The sequence below is a fragment of the Heterodontus francisci genome, chromosome 29, assembly GCF_036365525.1.
Source record: "Heterodontus francisci isolate sHetFra1 chromosome 29, sHetFra1.hap1, whole genome shotgun sequence".
Classification (NCBI taxonomy): Eukaryota; Metazoa; Chordata; class Chondrichthyes; order Heterodontiformes; family Heterodontidae; genus Heterodontus; species Heterodontus francisci.
The window spans coordinates 46,494,804-46,513,599 of NC_090399.1; the positions used below are offsets into that span (position 1 = coordinate 46,494,804).

An 18,796-nucleotide genomic window follows, 5' to 3' on the forward strand; every position below is an offset into this window, starting at 1 on the left:
AGAGAGCTGTGGACCATCAGTCATTCAGTTTATTTAAGACAGAGGTTGATAGATTTTTGGCTACTAAGGGAATTAAGGGATAGGGGGATAGTGCAGGAAGGTGGAATTGAGGTAGAAGATCAGCCATGATCATATTGATTGGTGGATCAGGCCCGATGGGCCAAATGGCCTGCCCCTGCTCCTATTTCTGATGTTTGTCTGTTCCTATGAAAGGTTTTGGGGAGTGTTGAGGTGTGTTAGTCACCACAGAATTCCCAACCTCTGACCTGCTATTGTAGCCACAGTATTTATGTGGTTGGTCCAGTTTAGTTTCTGGTCAGTGGTGACAGCCCCCAGGATGATGATGGTGGGGGAATTCGACAAGTTATGCTGGTCATCGAATGGTAGGCGGGGTCTCAGGACTGCATCTGATTGGCTGTATGTGTGCTTGATTGACAGGGATACACACATTGCAGGTGAGGACTGGCTGTGAGCTAAAGGATGACGGGAGCAAGACTGAGTTCCTCCAGTTGGGCTGGGATGGCCAAGACATGATGACCTTCGACCCAGAGAAGGCGGAGTGGGTGGCACAGGCACCATGGGCACACACTGCCCAGGACAATTGGAATCAGGACAGGGCCCTCAACCAGCTGTGGAATTTCTATCTGAAAGAGTTGTGCATCCAGTGGCTGAGGTCTTGTCTGCAGCACAAAGATCAAATACTGAGACCCAGTGAGTGATTGAGGGGACGGGAACTGAGTGAGTGAGGGGGGGTGACTGAGTGAGTGAGGGGGGGACTGAGTGAGTGAGGGGGGGACTGAGTGAGTGAGGGGGGAACTGATTGAGTGAGGGGGGGCTGATTGAGTGAGGGGGGGCTGATTGAGTGAGGGGGGAACTGAGTGAGTGAGGGGGGGAACTGAGTGTCTGAGTGAGGGGGGGACTGAGCGTTGGGGAGTGAGGGGGGTACTGAGAGTCGGGGAGTGAGGGGCAGACTGAGAGTCGGGGAGTGAGAGGGAGACTGAGAGTCGGGGAGTGAGAGGGAGACTGAGAGTCGGGGAGTGAGGGGGAGACTGAGAGTCGGGGAGTGAGAGGGAGACTGAGAGTCGGGGAGTGAGAGGGAGACTGAGAGTCGGGGAGTGAGGGGGAGACTGAGAGTCGGGGAGTGAGGGGGAGACTGAGAGTCGGGGAGTGAGGGGGAGACTGAGAGTCGGGGAGTGAGAGGGAGACTGAGAGTCGGGGAGTGAGGGGGAGACTGAGAGTCGGGGAGTGAGGGGGAGACTGAGAGTCGGGGAGTGAGGGGGAGACTGAGAGTCGGGGAGTGAGGGGGAGACTGAGAGTCGGGGAGTGAGGGGGAGACTGAGAGTCGGGGAGTGAGGGGGAGACTGAGAGTCGGGGAGTGAGGGGGAGACTGAGAGTCGGGGAGTGAGGGGGAGACTGAGAGTCGGTGAGTGAGGGGGAGACTGAGAGTCGGTGAGTGAGGGGGCGACTGAGAGTCAGTGAGTGAGGGGGGGGGTCTGAGTGTCAGTTAGTGGGGTATTCTCTGAGTGAGGGTCAGTGAGTGACTCTCTATATTGGAGATCCTGTATTGATTCCACTTTCTCTCTCTCTCAGTCGCCCCCATCGTGTCCTTTACCCGTCCGGGTGATCCTAACCGGTTGTCCTGTGTCGTCACCGGGTTTTACCCTCCAGACATTGAGGTGACTCTGTGGAGAGATGAACTTTTGATCGATGAGACCCTATCCTCTGGGATCTTACCCAATCACAATAACACCTTCCAGATCCAGAAATGGACGGAGTTTGTTCCGGAAGACCAGGCCGTGTATTCCTGTCGGGTGGAGCACCGTGCACTGAGGGAGACAATGGTGGTGATTTATGGTAAGACTGTCTCTCACTGTTAGAGGGGACCCAGCCTCAGAACAGGAGCACAGGAGGGAGGGTCAGTGCTGAGCTGTCAGCCCGGAACAGGCTGAGGCCCAGGATACAAAGAGAGGGAAATAACTATTAACTTTCAATGTCCTCAGTGTCTGACCAACTCTCTATCACCCTCTCTGTCTGTCCCTGTCCCTACCCCCTCCTATCCCACTCTTTCCTCACCCTCTCTCACAATCCCTATTGCCCTCTCTCTGTCTGTCCGTGTCCCGACCCCCTCCTTCCTTGCTCTCTCCCCTTCACACACTCCATATTTCCCTCAGTCTGTCCCTGCCCCTGTCCCTATCACCACATTCCCTCTCTCTCCGCCCCCTCTGTCATACTCTGCTTCTCCTTCTCCCTCTCTGTGTCTCTCTCTGATTGTCTCTCTGTTTCTCACTGACAGGTCCCCAGTCAGACTCCCAGGTCCCTGTTATTCTCGGTATTGTGTTTGGGATTGTGCTGGTCATCATTCTCATTATCCTGGCTTTCTTCATCTACAAAAAGAGAGGTAGGAATTGGAGAGGTAATGAACTGATGCTTGTCAGGAGAGGTGGGGCCAGAGTGACGGTGGGGGGTGGGAATATGGGTGCTGGAGTCCAGGGTGAGGGAGGTGAGTGGGAATGGGGGTGCTGGGGCCCAGTATGATGCTGATGGTGTTTATGGTGTGTGTTCTGGGTCTGATGGGTTTTGTTGCTGGTATTTGTGGGGTGTGTTTTCGGGGTCTGATCGGTTTTGCTGCTGGTATTTGTGTAGGTACGTTTTCGGGGTCTGTTGGGTTTTGTTGCTGGTATTTGTGGGTGTGTCCTGTGTCTGATATGTTTTCCTTTCTCTATGATCATGTATTTATCTCTCTTCCCCAGTGGCCTCCTGGGTCCCAACTGGAACTCCAGGGACTTCAGCACATGGAGGTCAGCAGGTGAACTGGATGAAAGAATCGGGGAGTGTGTCATTTCATCACAGTGACACTGCGTGATTGATGGCGTCTCTACATCTGTGACTCTGTATTTGGGATTGTGGGGGAGGGGCGGAGGATCTCCCTGAGACCTTCAGTCCCAGGGGGCTGTCGGGGTAGGTGGGTGGTCTGCTCCCGACACCTTCATTCTGGGGCTGGGGACAGCACTGACCCATAGGCTGAAGCCACATGGAGGGGGAGGGGTTATCGCTGGGAGATCAGGCAAACTGTGCACCAGAGATTTATTTCTGTTGTACATTTACAGGAGCTGAGACAGAGACATACATGGGGCCGAAGAGTATCAGTGAAACACCACCTCCTCAATGCTTTGTTTGTATTTTTAATGGCCTTACTAACCTGCACCATTACTTTAATGATTTGTCCATCTGTCCCCCTAGATCGCTTTACTCCTCTACCCCTTTTACTCTAGTTTTTCCAATTTATTACTTTTATCTTTTTTTTTTACATCCTTCTCAATCATTGTCTTAAACCTTTTGATGATGTGATCGCTATTGCCTTGATGATCCCTACATTTAATTCTCTTACCAATGCTGGTTCATTCCCCATTGTCAGATAGAAGATTATGTTGATAGAGTGAGATGAAGAGGTGGGAGGAAGCTCATGTGGATCATAAACACTGGCATAGACCAGTTAGGGGTGAATGGTCTGTTTCTGTGCTGTACTTTCTATGTTATTCTATCCATCAAATTCATGGCAGTGGCTGCACAGTCTGAGATCTGCTTTCTCTTTACCTCCTTTCTGTTCTCCCCTTCTCAAAACCTCTTTGTTCCAGTCAATAACATTTTTGCTATACTCCCCCATGATGGATGTGTAATATTTATAAAAGATGAAGGATTTTATTTGTTTAATTCTCCCTCCTCTCCCACTTTTCCTCAGTTATTTAAGGATTATAAAAGAAATGTTGCTCTCATATCTTTTTCTTGATAGATTTGTACTTCCTGTCGAGTTTCCAATGAGCAGCAACCAGTGGCATTTGCTGTGCTCCAGCCCTGACCGAATATCTCCAGCCACAATCCAAGTAGCTCATAAACATCTCCCTCTGTCTATGGTCCATCATTTACTCCTCAGTAACTCCCAAACCCTAATCCTGTTTGTTCTGTCACTCGCACCTCGCGTTTTTTATGAATTTAGTTTCATGATGTATTTTGGATGGGAGCAGCACAGTGGTGCAGTGTTTAGCACCACAGCCTCACAGCTCCATGGACCTGTGTTTGATTCTGGGTACTGCCTGTGCGGAGTTTGCAAGTTCTCCCTGTGACCTTTTGGTTTATCGCCGGGTGCTTCGGTTTCTTCCCAGAGCCAAAGACTTGCAGGTTGATAGGTAAATTGGCCATTGTAAATTGCCCCTAGTGTAGGTAGGTGGTAGGGAATATGGGATTACTGTAGGGTTAGTATAAATGGGTGGTTGTTGGTCAGCACAGGCTCAGTGGGCTGAAGAGCCTGTTTCAGTGCTGTATCTCTAAATAAAATAAATAAATACTGTCGTTCTAAGGAAACAGGGTGAAAACTCATATACAAATAATGCATCTCTCTCACACATATATTTCTGTACAGGAGTGAGAACTCTGCTTTGTTAACCTGATGACAAGTGAACTAGTTGGTCCTAATGCACTCTGGCTACTGCAGTGTCACCAGAACAGGCTAGAAACTACCATGTCCATGATGTGATTCTCTCCCACACAGAATGTGTTCATCGTAGCGGAAACACTGTAGTGTAAGATTTACTTTCGGGAGTCACAAATTACCCAAAAAGGGGGTCACACTCATAGGTAGTTTTAAAGTAGTTTATTAAGAAGCAGCAGTTTAAATATGATGGTACATGCATACGCTAAATAGTCAGAAAATACATACGACCTGTAACATTTTGTATAGTTTACTGATCCCAGATCATTCAGATGGTCAGAACGATGGTGACCATCTCCCCGATGAATGAGGCAGGCGAGGTGTTGCTGGTCTCTTTGGTCCTCAGAGTTCTCAGTCTTCTTGAACTAACCAATGTGTTAGGCCGAAGCCCAGCACTCGGGTGAAGCCGAGCTACAGGAAGATCTCCTTCTGTCAGAAGAAGACTGAAGATTTCCCCCCGAGTAACTGTTTATATCCTTTTATTTCTCGGTGCTGTTTGATGTCCCATTGTCAATCACTTGTTCAATTCCAATTGCCCAATCACCAAGAGACAGTAAAAGTAAACCCCTCCCATGCCCATCACTCTGCCCCTGAAGTCATCTTGTGGTTTATCGCTTGCTAGGATTGTTTGTAAATTTCTGCCAGGCACTTAGAATCATAGAATGATAGAATGTTTATGGCACAGAATGAGGCCACTTGGCCCATTGTATCTGCCCCAGCCAAAAAAAAACTCCAGCCTTATCCCACTTACCGGCAATTGGTCGGTAGCCCAGCAGGTTATGGCATTTGAGGTGCACATCCAGGCCCCTTTGAAATGAATTGCGGGTTTCTGCCTCAACTACCCTTTCAGGCAGTGAGTTCCAGACCCCCATCACCCTTTGGGTGAAAAAATACTTTTCCTCATCTCCCCTCAAATTCTTCCACCGATCACTTTAAATCTATGCCTCCGAGTCACAGACCACTCTGATAAGATAAATAGGTCTTTTTCATCCACTCTATCCAGACCCCTCACAATTTTGTACATCTCAATCAAATCGCCCCTCAGCCTTCTCTGTTCCAAGGAGAACAATCCCCTCCTATCCACTCTTTCCTCACAGCTGCAATTTTCCAATTCTGGCAACATCCTCGTAAATCTCCTCTGTACCTCTCCAGTGCAATTCCATTCTTTCTGTAATGAGGTGACCATAACTGCACACAGTACTCAAGTCTGGCCGAACCATTGAGTTATACAGTTCCAGCATAACCTCCCTGCTCTTATATTCTATACTTCAGCTAGTAAAGGAAAGGATTTAATCTGCCTTCTTAACCACCTGATTTACCAGTCCTGCTATCTACAGAGATCTGTGGATATTCACTCCAAGGTCCCTCACTTCCTTGACACTTATCACTATCCTCCCATTTATTGTGTATTTTTTTGCCTTGCTTGACCTCCCCAAATTCTTCACCTCACACTTCTCTGGGTTAAATTCCATTTGCCACTTTTCTGCCCACCTGACCAGTCCATTGCTATCTTACTGCAGTCTACAACTATCTGCAGAGAGTACGAGGCTCCATCTTATCAGCTTTAGGAATGTCTTGTTTCAGAGTTTGTGCCAGACTCATAGCAGAGATAACAGGCGGACTCTGCCCTGTGTGTTTCTGTCGGGGAGACTGCTATAGAATCTCTCTTAATAGAGTTAGAGAGTGAGAGTTATTTCTATCATATTCAATTAATTTTCTTCAGATTTTACAAGGTTACTAGACAGACATTTCTTCCAGCAGTATTATAAAAAAGAATAAAGAGGAAGTGGAGGAGGTGCAAAACAGATTGACAAGCCTGATAACAGATCTGAGAGGTTGTAACTGTCAGGAAAGATTGAGCAGATGTGGGCTTGAAAAGAGAAGGCAGAGGGGTGAGCTGATCCAGGACTATCAGGGTATAAAGGGGATTGATTAGTTACACATTGAGAACATGTTTTCACTTGTGGGGGAGATCAGAACTAGAGATCATAAATGTAACATGGTCACTAATAAATCCAAAAGGGGAATTTATGAGAAATGTCTTTAACCACAGAGTGGTGAGAATGTGGAACTTGCTACCACAAGAGGTAGTTAAGGTGTTGAGCACGGATCAATTTAAGAGGAAGAAAGATAAGCACATGAGGGTTAAAGGAACTAGAATGATATAATGCTAGGGTTAGATAAAGAGGAGTGGGAGGAAGCTTGTATGAAGTATAAATACCAACAGTTGGGCCAAATGACCTGTTTCAGTGCTGTACATTTTGTGTAATTCTATATAATAATCTGTACACCCAATAATAACCATATACTCAGTTACAAAACATACACCCAATAATAAACTATTCCCTCTACTGACAAGCTATGGACAACTCCTCCAGTTGCCATCCCAGGCATTAGGTCACTCTCTAGGTGCACTTGATACAAAGGTATGGATATATACTCCCCGCCCATACCATTAACGAAAACTTTAGCATTCAATGCACTGTCTCATGGAAATGTTATCCCTTTCCCCAGTAAAAGAGTTTGATTTGTCCCTGTGTCCGTAGTATAACGATAGGTTTGTCTGCCTCACTTGAGGGATATGGAGTTACTTTTCCTTTTGATAAGAGTTCTCTATAACTTTCAGATATCTTATTCTCAACCTCTACACTCACTTGGGATTTTTGTGTCTGGTTTTACAGTTGCTCTTAAAGCTACAGCCTGATCTGCTGTACTCTGAGTCAGACCTCCTTTCTCTTTTGGTCAGCTATGTGGCCTTGTCCAATCTACACCTTCTCCTTTGTTATCTCTTGCCCCACCCCCAGCTCACTTACTTATAACCTTTGACATTTCCAATATTTGCTAGTTCCGAAGAAGGGTCACTGACCCGAAATGTTAACTCTGCTTTTCTTTCCACAGATGCTACCAGACCTGCTAAGTGGTTCCAGCATTTCTTGTCTTTATTTCTCCTTTCTCTGCATTAGCTCTGTGTACCCCAACAAGTCACATGGGTTTCCCTCACTACTTCAAGTATTCTGAATGAAGATGTCCCACCTTGTGGCAATGATAACACTTTGGCTTGCGGATCTCACTTCCTCCCTCAGCACCTTCCTTTCTGTTCTGAGGAGGTGATCCTGTGGTGTTCCCAGCTGTTCCTTCTTGTCCCTGTCTACTTGCCGTCCTTTCACTCTCCCACTTTATATGCTTCTCGGATTTGTGGGGGTGACAGAGAAAAGTCTTTGGCTAATTCACAAGCTCAAAATCATCAGCGATTTCCACTGCATGTCTGGTTTTTAAAACCTTCTGGTTCTCGACATGAGTTCTCACTACTGAAGGAATTGAATTTTTAAACTCTTCCAAGAGAACCAATTCTCTAAGATTCTCTACATGGCTTCCATCTTTACTGCTTGTATTCAGCAATCAAAATTTATTTGCGTTACCCTCTCAAATTCTATCGGAAGCTTCAGGGACTAACTCATACGCAGTAGGAATAGCCTTTTTTTGCCCTCTCATAGTCTGCAGAAGTCTCTTCAGGAAGTATGGCGTAAACTTCATGAGCTCTGCCCATCAACCTACTTTGCACAAGCAGCATCCAGCTTTCCTTTGTCCATTTAATTTGTTAGGCTATTTTTTCAAAAGAAATGAAAAATGTCTCTCTGTCCCTTTACTTAAATGTAGGGAGAGTTTGTATGAATTTAAACAGCTTTTCGATGGTTCCTGGGCTGGATTCAGATCCTTCCTGACCAGAATTTTCCTGGAGTCAAGACTATCCCTTAATCTTCGTTCCATCTCCTTTAATTTAAATTTCCTGCCTTCTCTTTCACTCTCTCCCTGAAGTGCTCTCTCTTTCTCCCTTTCCAAATTCAAGTTTTCTTAGTTCTTTTTCAGCCTGAAGTTTTTATTTCATTTCTAACTGAATCTTAGCCGATTCTACTGCATCACCCTCTGATTTACTCTCTTCCTCTTCCTCTTCTTCCAATTTCAGATGTTGGGCTACAACATCAATTATCTCTGCTTTTTTTTACCACCTGATTTCAATTCTAACCCCAATTGTGCTGCCAGTTCTTTTAGTTTAATCTTGGTTAAAGTTTTCAAGTCACTGAGGGGCATATTCTCCTTTCCCAGAAAATCTGCTGCAACTGCTAATCCCATTTCAATGATATAACCTTTAACCTATTATAAAAGAAATCTGTTTCTTTTATTTTTTTCTTCTTTCAAATTATTACCCCCCTCACAATTCACATAATTAACATTGAAAATCATCCCGACAAGAGCCCCAATTAATATAAAAGCAAAATACTGCGGATGCTGGAAATCTGAAACAAAAACAAGAAATGCTGGAATCACTCAGCAGGTGATTGAACTCTCTTTCCACAGATGCTGCCAGACCTGCTGAGTGATTCCAGCATTTCTTGTTTTTGTTTCATGAACATTGAGTTCAATAATTTCAGAGCATGACAGCCCCCCATTTTACTTTCATTTTTAGTTATTTTTTCTTCCTTTTTTTACATTCCTTTTTACATTTTTTACAATTTTTTTTTGCATTTATTTCATTTCATCTTAGTTTGTTCAGTTTGCTTACCCACTGTGTTTTTCAGGTTGTTTTTCTTCAGGTTTGCACTTGCTGCTGTTCAATATTCAGTGTATTCACACCTAATCTGTACTAATGCTTTGTCTTTCAACACACCATTAACATATTGTTTGCCTTTGCTCCGTGACCTTTTGGTCAGCTATGTGGCCTGGTCCAATCTGCACCTTCTCCTTTGTTATCTCTTGCCCCACCCCCACCTCACTTGTTTATAATCTGTGACTTTTCTAATATTTGTCAGTTCCGAAGAAGGGTCACTGACCCGAAACGTTAACTCTGCTTCTCTTTCCACAGATGCTGCCAGACCTGCTGAGTGATTCCAGCATTTCTTGTTTTTGCCCCAATTAATATGTTCTGACCAAGGTGGGACTAATACATTGTTAATTCAGTTCCACTGCTCTACAGTTCATAGCATATCAAATAAAGTTTCCCACCTACCGAAGACTGGCCAAATTAAATACTCTATTTTTCCTCCAGAATAAAGTGCACCAAACCAGGTTTCTTTAAACAATAGTAACATTAACTATTTATGAGGAAATAAATAATAGGTCTTAACTACTAACGAGATAAATCTATACATGAAAAAAATCCTTATTCCCTTAACCCTCATGCACACGCAGATACATTCAAAAAGAAATGGTTAACCACTTTCAAAAGGGGGTTTTGGATTATAATTGTTTCTTTGGAATAGAAGGAATAATAAAAACAAAATAATTGAGGTTCACGTTCTGGTAGAATGTTTTCAGTATGGCGAGGTGTCCCAGAGTCAAATCGGTGGATACCACTCAAAGTCTCTTCAGATGAGGTTGATGAACAGTCTGTGGTGGGTAGGTGTTCACAGCAATTTAACTGCAGCAGGCATCACATAGGTCTTCCATCAGGGGTGTAGCAACAGGTCTGCTTGGGTTTTCAAGCAGCAGTCTAGCAGTAGAAGAATTCTTCATATTTTAGGATTTTCTTCGAACACAGGAGGCAACAGGAATCTGCTACCTTGCAAAGCAGGATTCCTTTTCAAGAAATGCAAGTCTCCTTTACAGAGAGAGAGGTAGTACTTTTCTGGGTTTATTCACTCTGGCTCCCGGCAGGTCAAGCAAAGATTTCAAATGCCCGCTCTTTGTTCAATGCACAGACTTGTCAAGGGTCCAAAGTGAAAAAAACACCTTCCTGAATATGATCACATGTCCAGGAACAGTGTCTCCCCATTGTTGCTCAAGCTGCTCTGAAGAAAGGTCAAACCCCTGTGATTTCCTTGAAACTGCAATCCTTCCTGTCCTTTTACTAGTTTAATTTCCTTTCAAAACACCCATAAAGTTGAACTCTTTGTTCTGTACTAATTTTCAACACATTGCTGGAATTCCAATTATTTTTGCACGTGTCCTTCACTAAGCAAAGTCCTTCTTTCATTTTTTGTTGAGACACATAGGGCTGAATGTTACCGGCCCCTTGAAACTGCGGACCGTGGTGCGAGGGCTGGTAAAATACTGCAGTGAGAGGCCCACCTTGACCCGCGACGTCGAGACGGGCCCGTCTCATTTTACTGGGGGCGGGACCTCGGTGCGGCCTCCCTGCCGCATGGCAGCGGCACCACAATCAACGTATGGTAATGATTACTTACCTCTGCTGATTTTGCAGCCTGCTGCCTCTCCACTGACACTGCCAGATTTTGCGTTGAATGGGTGGCCGTCATGTGCCGTCCCACTGACGATCTGAAAAGTCGTAGGGTCCTCACTCTGCATTACGGAAGGGAGGGGGTATACATGGGGGTCTAACTCTGCATTTTGGAAGGGAAGAGGGGGGAGATATACAGGTGTCTAAATCTGCCTTCTTAAAGCAAGGGGAGGGACACACAGGGGTATAACTGTGCATTCTTATGGGGAGGAGGGTGGGGGATATGCAGGGGTCTAACACTGCTTTTATAAAGGCGGGGGGGGTGTGGGTGGATACACAGGGGTCGTACTCTGCATTCTGAAAGGGAGGGGATCTGGGATTACTATGCTGGCATGAAGGGAGGTACTGTGTACCATCCCTCCATTAACAGTCTACGCTCTGTGTTTGTCAGGGTGCATTGGCACACTGGGCACCCTGTATGTGAGGAGGCTGCCGAAAGGGCAGGAGCATTGGGTTTTATGGATGATGTGGAAAATCGATTCAGCTGGTAGATCTTGATGTGATCATGTTGTGCCACTCTCAGTGTTGGCCAAGATGGGCAATGCCATGGCACGCCACATAGTTGATCCAGGAAAGCAGCTGATGTACCCGTCAACACTAATCCATGCCCTGTTAGGAACCTTTGAATACATGCAGGGTTCAAACTTATTTATCACATGGAAATAGGTGTGGCTCATCCTACATTGTGTGGTCCTCTGCTCGTGAGGATCCGTATGCACCAGAGACAATACCAACAGACAGGTGCGATCTACGTAGAGGCCACCGGTTGTGACCAGCAGCCCCCAAGGGGAGCTCGCCATTACAGTTTCCGTGCATCTCCAGGCCCCAGATGACATGCCATCAGATGTCAGAGCACCAGTGTCAGAGGAGATTGCGCATATAGAGAGGGTGGTGACACGTCTCTGTGCCCTATTCAAGGGTGACCTGCAGCCCATGGGATCCGGTGGACATGCCATGCCTTTGTTCCTCATAGCAACAGCAGTTCTCAAGCCTGATGCCTCTGCAGCCTTTTAGGGGCCCACCAGAGACCATGTGGGGTCACAGTCAGCAGTGCACCACTGCAACAGGGAGTTCACCAATGCCCTGCACCGGAGGGCCAGTGAGGATGTCCGCTTCAGGACAGACTCTCACAGCCAGGCCCAGAGGGCCATCGGTTTCAGCACCATTGCCAGAGAACCATAGGTTATAATGTTCATAGACTGCACTCATGTGCCGTCAGACCGACTGCCAGGCTACCACCTGCAGACATCACCAATAAAGGAGCCCTCTCAATCTAGGTGAAGCTGGTACGTGAACACCGCAGATGCTTGCAGCGAATGTGTGACTGCTTCTCAGGCAGCTGCCATGACACCTGGGTCTTGTGCCTAACCCGGCTGTCACCGCTGTTCACTGAACTGGCTCAGATGGAGTGGTGGCTTCTTGGAGATAAGGGTTATCCTGTGCAGACATGGCTCCCGACAACGGTGAGAGACCCCATCGTTGCTGCAGAGGTGAGATACAACGCCAGCCACTGAGCTACATGAACCAGCATTGAGCAGGAGATCGGCATGCTGAAAGAGAGCCTCCAATGCCTCGATGGATAGGGTGATGCCCTGTACGACAGGCCGAAAACGGCAGTTCCTTTCATTGCTACTCTGCACAACTCTGCACTCAATAGTGGCCAGGCCAGACATGATGAGGAGAGACATCAACAGGATTCCTCCTCGGACTAAGAGGACACTGAGGACCTACAACATCAAAGACGCATGGGAGGGCAGATGGCACCCAGGCTCTGCACACAGGGCTAGCAGTGAGGTAGGGAAGTACGGAAGTGCCTTATCAGACAAAGGCTGTCTGCTCCATAGGAACCGATATGAGCTCTGCAAGCCACACATCACCCTCGCTCACCTGCTGTGCGCCAGTCCACATCTGCAGCATCCCTGTGTAAACCATTAGAGGCAGCAGCTGACTGAGCCAATGTCCATGTCACTGCATCCGTGGAGGCACTCATGAGTAATAGTGGCATGGCAATGATGTTATTGCATTAGTTGGCTCTCCTGAAGGGCTAACGGTGCAAAGAGATGTGACATTGGCGCTACCTGCTGGCACACATCATTCGCACAGAGAAAAGGACACACATGTTGGTGAGGAACATTTGGTGAAAGACGTATTTACATTGCTCTGACACTCGTGCATTCCCATTTGTGTCTGTGTGTTCTCTGTAATAACGTTTATGGTCTATTTAAGTCTCACATCCTGGAATGTGAAAAATTAAGATTATTCACCCAGGTGCAGCACGCCTGCAAGAAGGAACGCTACACTTGAGTGGAAGGGGAGGATCACAACTTCACAGGACACTGGGACACAGCAGGGTAGGTAAGTGGCAGCAAAGCAGAAAGTGCTGGGGTCACTCAATAGGTCAGGCAGCATCTGTGTTGAGAGAAGCAGAGTTACCTTTGAGGTCTATGAACTTGGACAAGTTAAATCTGCTTCGCTCTCCACAGATGCTGCCTGACCTGCTGGATTCCTGCAGCAATTTCTGCTTTGCTGCCTGATTGACGGCAGCCCCACTCTTCAGTCAGGTAAATATTCTTTGACAACTGTCAGAAAGCAGGTGCTGGGGCGCTTAAAATATGGTACTATTGCGGGTGTGTGGTTTATTACTGTGTGTGTGGTTTATTACTGTGTGTGTGATTTATTACTGGGTGTGTGATTTATTACTAGGTGTGAGGTTTATTACTGGGTGTGAGGTTTATTACTGTGTGTGTGATTTATTACTGTGTGTGTGATTTATTACTGGGTGTGAGGTTTATTACTGGGTGTGAGGTTTATTACTGGGTGTGTGGTTTATTACTGGGTGTGTGGTTTATTACTGGGTGTGTGGTTTATTACTCTGTGTGAGGTTTATTACTCTGTGTGTAGTTTATTACTGGGTGTGAGGTTTATTACTGGGTGTCAGGTTTATTACTGGGTGTGAGGTTTATTACAGGGTGTGAGGTTTATTACTGAGTGTGTGATTTATTACTGGGTGTGTGATTTATTACTGGGTGTGTGATTTATTACTGGGTGTGTGATATATTACTGGGTGCGTGATTTATTACTGGGTGCGTGGTTTGTTACTGAGTGCGTGGTTTGTTACTGGGTGTGTGGTTTGTTACTGGGTGTGTGGTTTGTAACTGGGTGTGTGGTTTGTAACTGGGTGTGTGGTTTGTAACTGGGTGTGTGATTTATTACTGGGTGTGTGATTTATTACTGTGTGTGAGGTTTATTACTGGGTGTGTGATTTATTACTGGGTGTGTGGTTTATTACTGGGTGTGTGATTTATTACTGGGTGCGTGGTTTGTTACTGGGTGTGTGGTTTGTTACTGGGTGTGTGGTTTGTTACTGGGTGTGTGGTTTATTACTGGGTGTGTGGTTTATTACTCTGTGTGTGGTTTATTACTGGGTGTGAGGTTTATTACTGAGTGTGTGATTTATTACTGGGTGTGTGATTTATTACTGGGTGTGTGATTTATTACTGGGTGTGTGATATATTACTGGGTGCGTGATTTATTACTGGGTGCGTGGTTTGTTACTGAGTGCGTGGTTTGTTACTGGGTGTGTGGTTTGTTACTGGGTGTGTGGTTTGTTACTGGATGTGTGGTTTGTAACTGGGTGTGTGATTTATTACTGGGTGTGTGATTTATTACTGCGTGTGAGGTTTATTACTGGGTGTGTGATTTATTACTGGGTGTGTGAATTATTACTGGGTGTGTGGTTTATTACTGGGTGTGTGATTTATTACTGGGTGTGTGGTTTGTTACTGAGTGTGTGGTTTGTTACTGGGTGTGTGGTTTGTTACTGGGTGTGTGATTTATTACTGGGTGTGTGATTTATTACTGGGTGTGTGGTTTGTTACTGAGGGAGTGGTTTGTTACTGGGTGTGTGGTTTGTTACTGGGTGTGTGATTTATTACTGGGTGTGTGATTTATAACTGGGTGTGTGGTTTTTTACTGGGTGCGTTGTTTATTATTGGATATTGTCACAAAAGGTTTTACTTTTTGTAATAAAATCTTGGACTTCTATGGGCTGAATTCCATCAGGGTGCCGGCATTTAGCAGCCGCTGCAGAGCCCTCACGAAATTACATGAGGGAGCTCATTATTATCACTGCGCCGAGCCTCCCCCCCCAATATTACGTGAGGAGAGGTGGGACAATTGGCACAGTGAGGAACCCATTGAAAGTTGTGCAGTAAGTACTGGGGCCCTATTTTAAACACCCCAGCACCTGCTTCCTGACAGCTGTCAAAGAATACTTACTTGACTGCTGAAGCGTGGGGCTGCTGTCAATCTGGCAGCAAAGCAGAAAGTGCTGCAGAAATCCAGCAGGTCAGGCAGCATCTGTGGAGAGAGAAGCAGAGGTAACTTGTCCAAGTTCACAGACCTCAAAGTTAACTCTGCTATTCTCTTCACAGATGCTGCCTGACCTGCTGTGTTACCGCAGCATTTCCACATTGCTGCGACATACTTATCCTGCTGTGTCCCAGTGTCCTGTGAAGTTGCGATCCTCCCCTTCCACTCAAATGTGACATTCCTTCTTGTAGGCGTTCTGCACCTGGGTGAATAATCTTAAATTTGCACATTCCAGGACGTGAGACTTAAAAATCGACCATAAAAGGTATTACAGAGGTTTACAGAGAACACACAGATACAAATGGGAATGCACGGGTGTCACAGCAATGTAAATACGTCTTTCAGCAACATGTTCCTCACCAACATGTGTGTCCTTTTCTCTGTGCGAATAATGTGTGCCAGCAGGTAGCGCCAATGTCACAGCCCTTCAGAAGAGCCAACGTATGCAATAACATCATTGCCATGCCACTATTACTCATGAGCATCTCCATGGATACAGTAACATGGACATTGACTCAGTCAGCTGCTGCCTCTAATGGTTTACACAGGGATGCTGCAGATGTGGACTGGTGCACAGCAGGTGAGCGAGGGTGATGTGTGATTTGCAGAGCTCATGTCAGTTCCTATGGAGCAGACAGCCTTTGGCTGATAAGGCACTTCCGTACTTCCCTACCTCACTGCTTGCCCTGCATGCAGAGCCTGGGTGCCATCTGCCCTCCCTCGCATCTTTCAAATTGTAGATCCTCAGCAGCCTCATAGTCTGAGGAGGAATCCTGTTGACGTCTCTCCTCATCATGCCAGGTCTGGCCCCTATTGGGTGCAGAGTTGGGCAGAGCAGCAAAGAAAGGAGCTGGCGTTTTGGGCCCGTAATACAGGGCATCACCCTATCCATCGAGGCATTGGAGGCTCTCTTTCAGCATGCCGATCTCCTGCTCAATGGTGTCTCATGTAGCTCAGTGGCTGGCGTTGTATCTCTCCTCTGCAGCAGTGGTGGAGTCTGTCACTGGTGTCGGGAGCCATGTCTGCAAAGGATAGCCCTTATCTCCGAGAAGCCACCCTTCCATCTGAGCCAGTTCAGTCAACAGCAGTGGCAGCCGGGACTGGTGAAAGACCCAGGTGCCATGGCAGCTGCCTGAGAAGTGGTCACACATTCGCTACTAGCGTCTGCGGTGATCACATACCAACTTTGCCTTGATTGAGAGGACTCCTTTCATGGTGATGTCTGCAGGTGGTAACCTGGCAGTAGGCCCGATGCCACATGAGTGTAATCTATGAACATTATAACCTATGGTTCTCTGGCAATGGTGCTGAAACTGATGGCCCTCTGGGCCTGGCTGTGAGAGTCTGTCCTGAAGCGGATATACTCACTGGCCCTCCAGTGCAGGGCATTGGTGACGTCCCTGATGCAGCGGTGCATTGTTAACTGTGTGACCCCACAAAGGTCTCTGATGGGTCCTTAAAAAGCTGCAGGGGTGTCAGGCTTGAGAATTGCTGCCACTATGAGGAACAAAGGCATGGGATGTCTACCGGAGCCCGTGGGCTGCAGGTCATCCTTCAGCAGGGCACAGAGATGTGTCACCACCCTTTCTATATGCGCAATCGCCTCTGACACTGGTGCTCTGACATCCGATAGCATGTCATGTGGGGCCTGTAGACACATAGCAAACATAATGGCGACCTCCCTTTGGGGTTGCTGGTCATGACCGGGGGCCTCTACGTGGATCACAACTGCCTGTTTATATTGCCTTTGGTGCATACGTATCCTCTCGTGCAGAGGATCGCACAATGTAGGATGAGCCATACCTATTTCCATGTGATAAATAAAGTTGAACCCTACATGTATTGGAAGGTTCCTAACAGGGCATGGATTAGTGTGATGGGTCCATCAGCTGCTTTCCTGGTTCAACTATGTGGTGTGCCATGGCATTGCCCATCTTGGCCAATACTCAGAGTGGCACAACATGACCACATCAAGATCCTACCAGCTGAATTGATTACCCACATCATCCAGAAAACCTAATTCTCCTGCCATTTCTGGTATCCTCCCCACACACAAGGTGTCTGGTGTGCCAATGCACCCTGACAAACACAGAGCGTAGACTGTTAATGGAGGGATGGTACACAGTACTTCCCTTCATGCCAGCACAGCTTTCCCTCCAGTAATACCAGACCCCCTCCCTTTCGGAATGCAGAGTGCGACCCCTGTGTATCTCCCCCTCCTCCCTCTAGCAATGCAGAGTTAGACCCCTGCATATCCCCCCTTCCTCCTCCCTTTAAGAATGCAGCGTTAGACCCCTGCATATCCCCCCTTCCTCCTCCCTTTAAGAATGCAGCGTTCGACCCCAGCATATCCGCCCCCTCCCTTTAAGAATGCACAGTTAGATCCCTGTGTATCTCCCCCTCCTCCCTTTCGCAATGCAGCGTTAGACCCCTGCATTTCCCCCCTCCCTCCTCCCTTTAAGAATGCAGTGTTAGACCCCTGCATATCCCCCCTCCTCCCTTTAAGAATGCACAGTTAGATCCCTGTGTATCCCCCCTCCCTCTTCCCTTCTGTCATGCAGAGTGAGGACCCATCAGCTTTTCAGATCGTGAATGGGATGGCACATGACTGCTGCCCGTTCAACGAAAAATCTGGCAGTGTTGGTGCAGAGGTGGTGGGCTGCATAATCAGCATAGGTAAGTAATCATTATCCTACGTTGATTGTGGTGCTATTGCTATGTGGCGGGGGGCCGCTCCGAGGTCCTGCCGCCGCCAGGAAAATGTGGCGGGCCCATCTCGACATCGTGGATCGAGGCAGGTCTCTCCCCACAGCATTTTACTAGCCACTGAGCCGCGATCCATGCCTCCGAGGGGCCGGTAACATTCAGTCCCCAGTATTAACCCTCATGCCCAGTCATAAACCTCACACCCAGTAATAACCCTCCCATCCAGTATTAAACCTCACACCCAGTCATAAACCTCACACCCAGTCATAAACCTCACACCCAGTAATAAACCGCACACCCAGCAGTTAACATCACAGCCAGTAATAAACCACATACTCAGTAATAAACTAAGACCCAGTGGTAAACGTCACCCAGTAATAACCACACACACAGTAAAAAACCATAAACCATCTAAACAAAGTTCACACCCAGTAATAAACCACACACCCAGTAGTAAACCATACACCCAGTAATAAGCCAGACACATAATAATAAACCTCAAATCTAGTAATAAACCACACACCCGTTAATAAACAATGGACCCAGCCATAAACTATACACCCCATAATAAACCAGACACATAGTAATAAACCACACACCCAATAATAAATCATTCACTCAGTAACAAATCGTACACCCAATAATAAACTATACACCCAATAATAAAGCATGCAACCAGTAATAAACCACACAACCAGTCATAAACCCCACACACAGTAATAATCCGTACACCCAGTCATAAACTTCAGTCCCAGTAATCAAGCACAAACCCATTAATAAACATCACACCCAGTGGAAAAACACACTAAGTAATAAATCACACACCCAAGAATAAACTGTGCATGCAGTAACAAAACCTACACCAAATAATAAACCATACACCCAATAATAAACCAAACACCCAGTACCTCATGGCAGACTGGTACAAAAGGTGAAGTCACACAGGATCAGAGGTGAGCTGGCAAGATGGATACAGAACTCGCTCTGTCATAGAAGAC

General features: G+C 46.7%; 1 protein-coding gene across 2 annotated transcripts in view; it reads left to right on the plus strand.

The window, feature by feature from the left end:
• LOC137346266 (major histocompatibility complex class I-related gene protein-like) overlaps nucleotides 1-9,214 on the plus strand; it is a 96,097-nt gene extending 86,883 nt beyond the window's left edge. For both annotated transcript variants that reach the window (XM_068009729.1, XM_068009728.1), the window contains exons 3-6: nucleotides 439-711; nucleotides 1,591-1,854; nucleotides 2,294-2,398; nucleotides 2,751-9,214. In XM_068009729.1, the coding sequence (XP_067865830.1) occupies nucleotides 439-711; nucleotides 1,591-1,854; nucleotides 2,294-2,398; nucleotides 2,751-2,863 (755 nt within the window). In that variant the 3' untranslated portion in view covers nucleotides 2,864-9,214. The remainder of the gene's footprint in view (nucleotides 1-438; nucleotides 712-1,590; nucleotides 1,855-2,293; nucleotides 2,399-2,750) is intronic.
• Nucleotides 9,215-18,796: the final 9,582 nt, after the last annotated feature.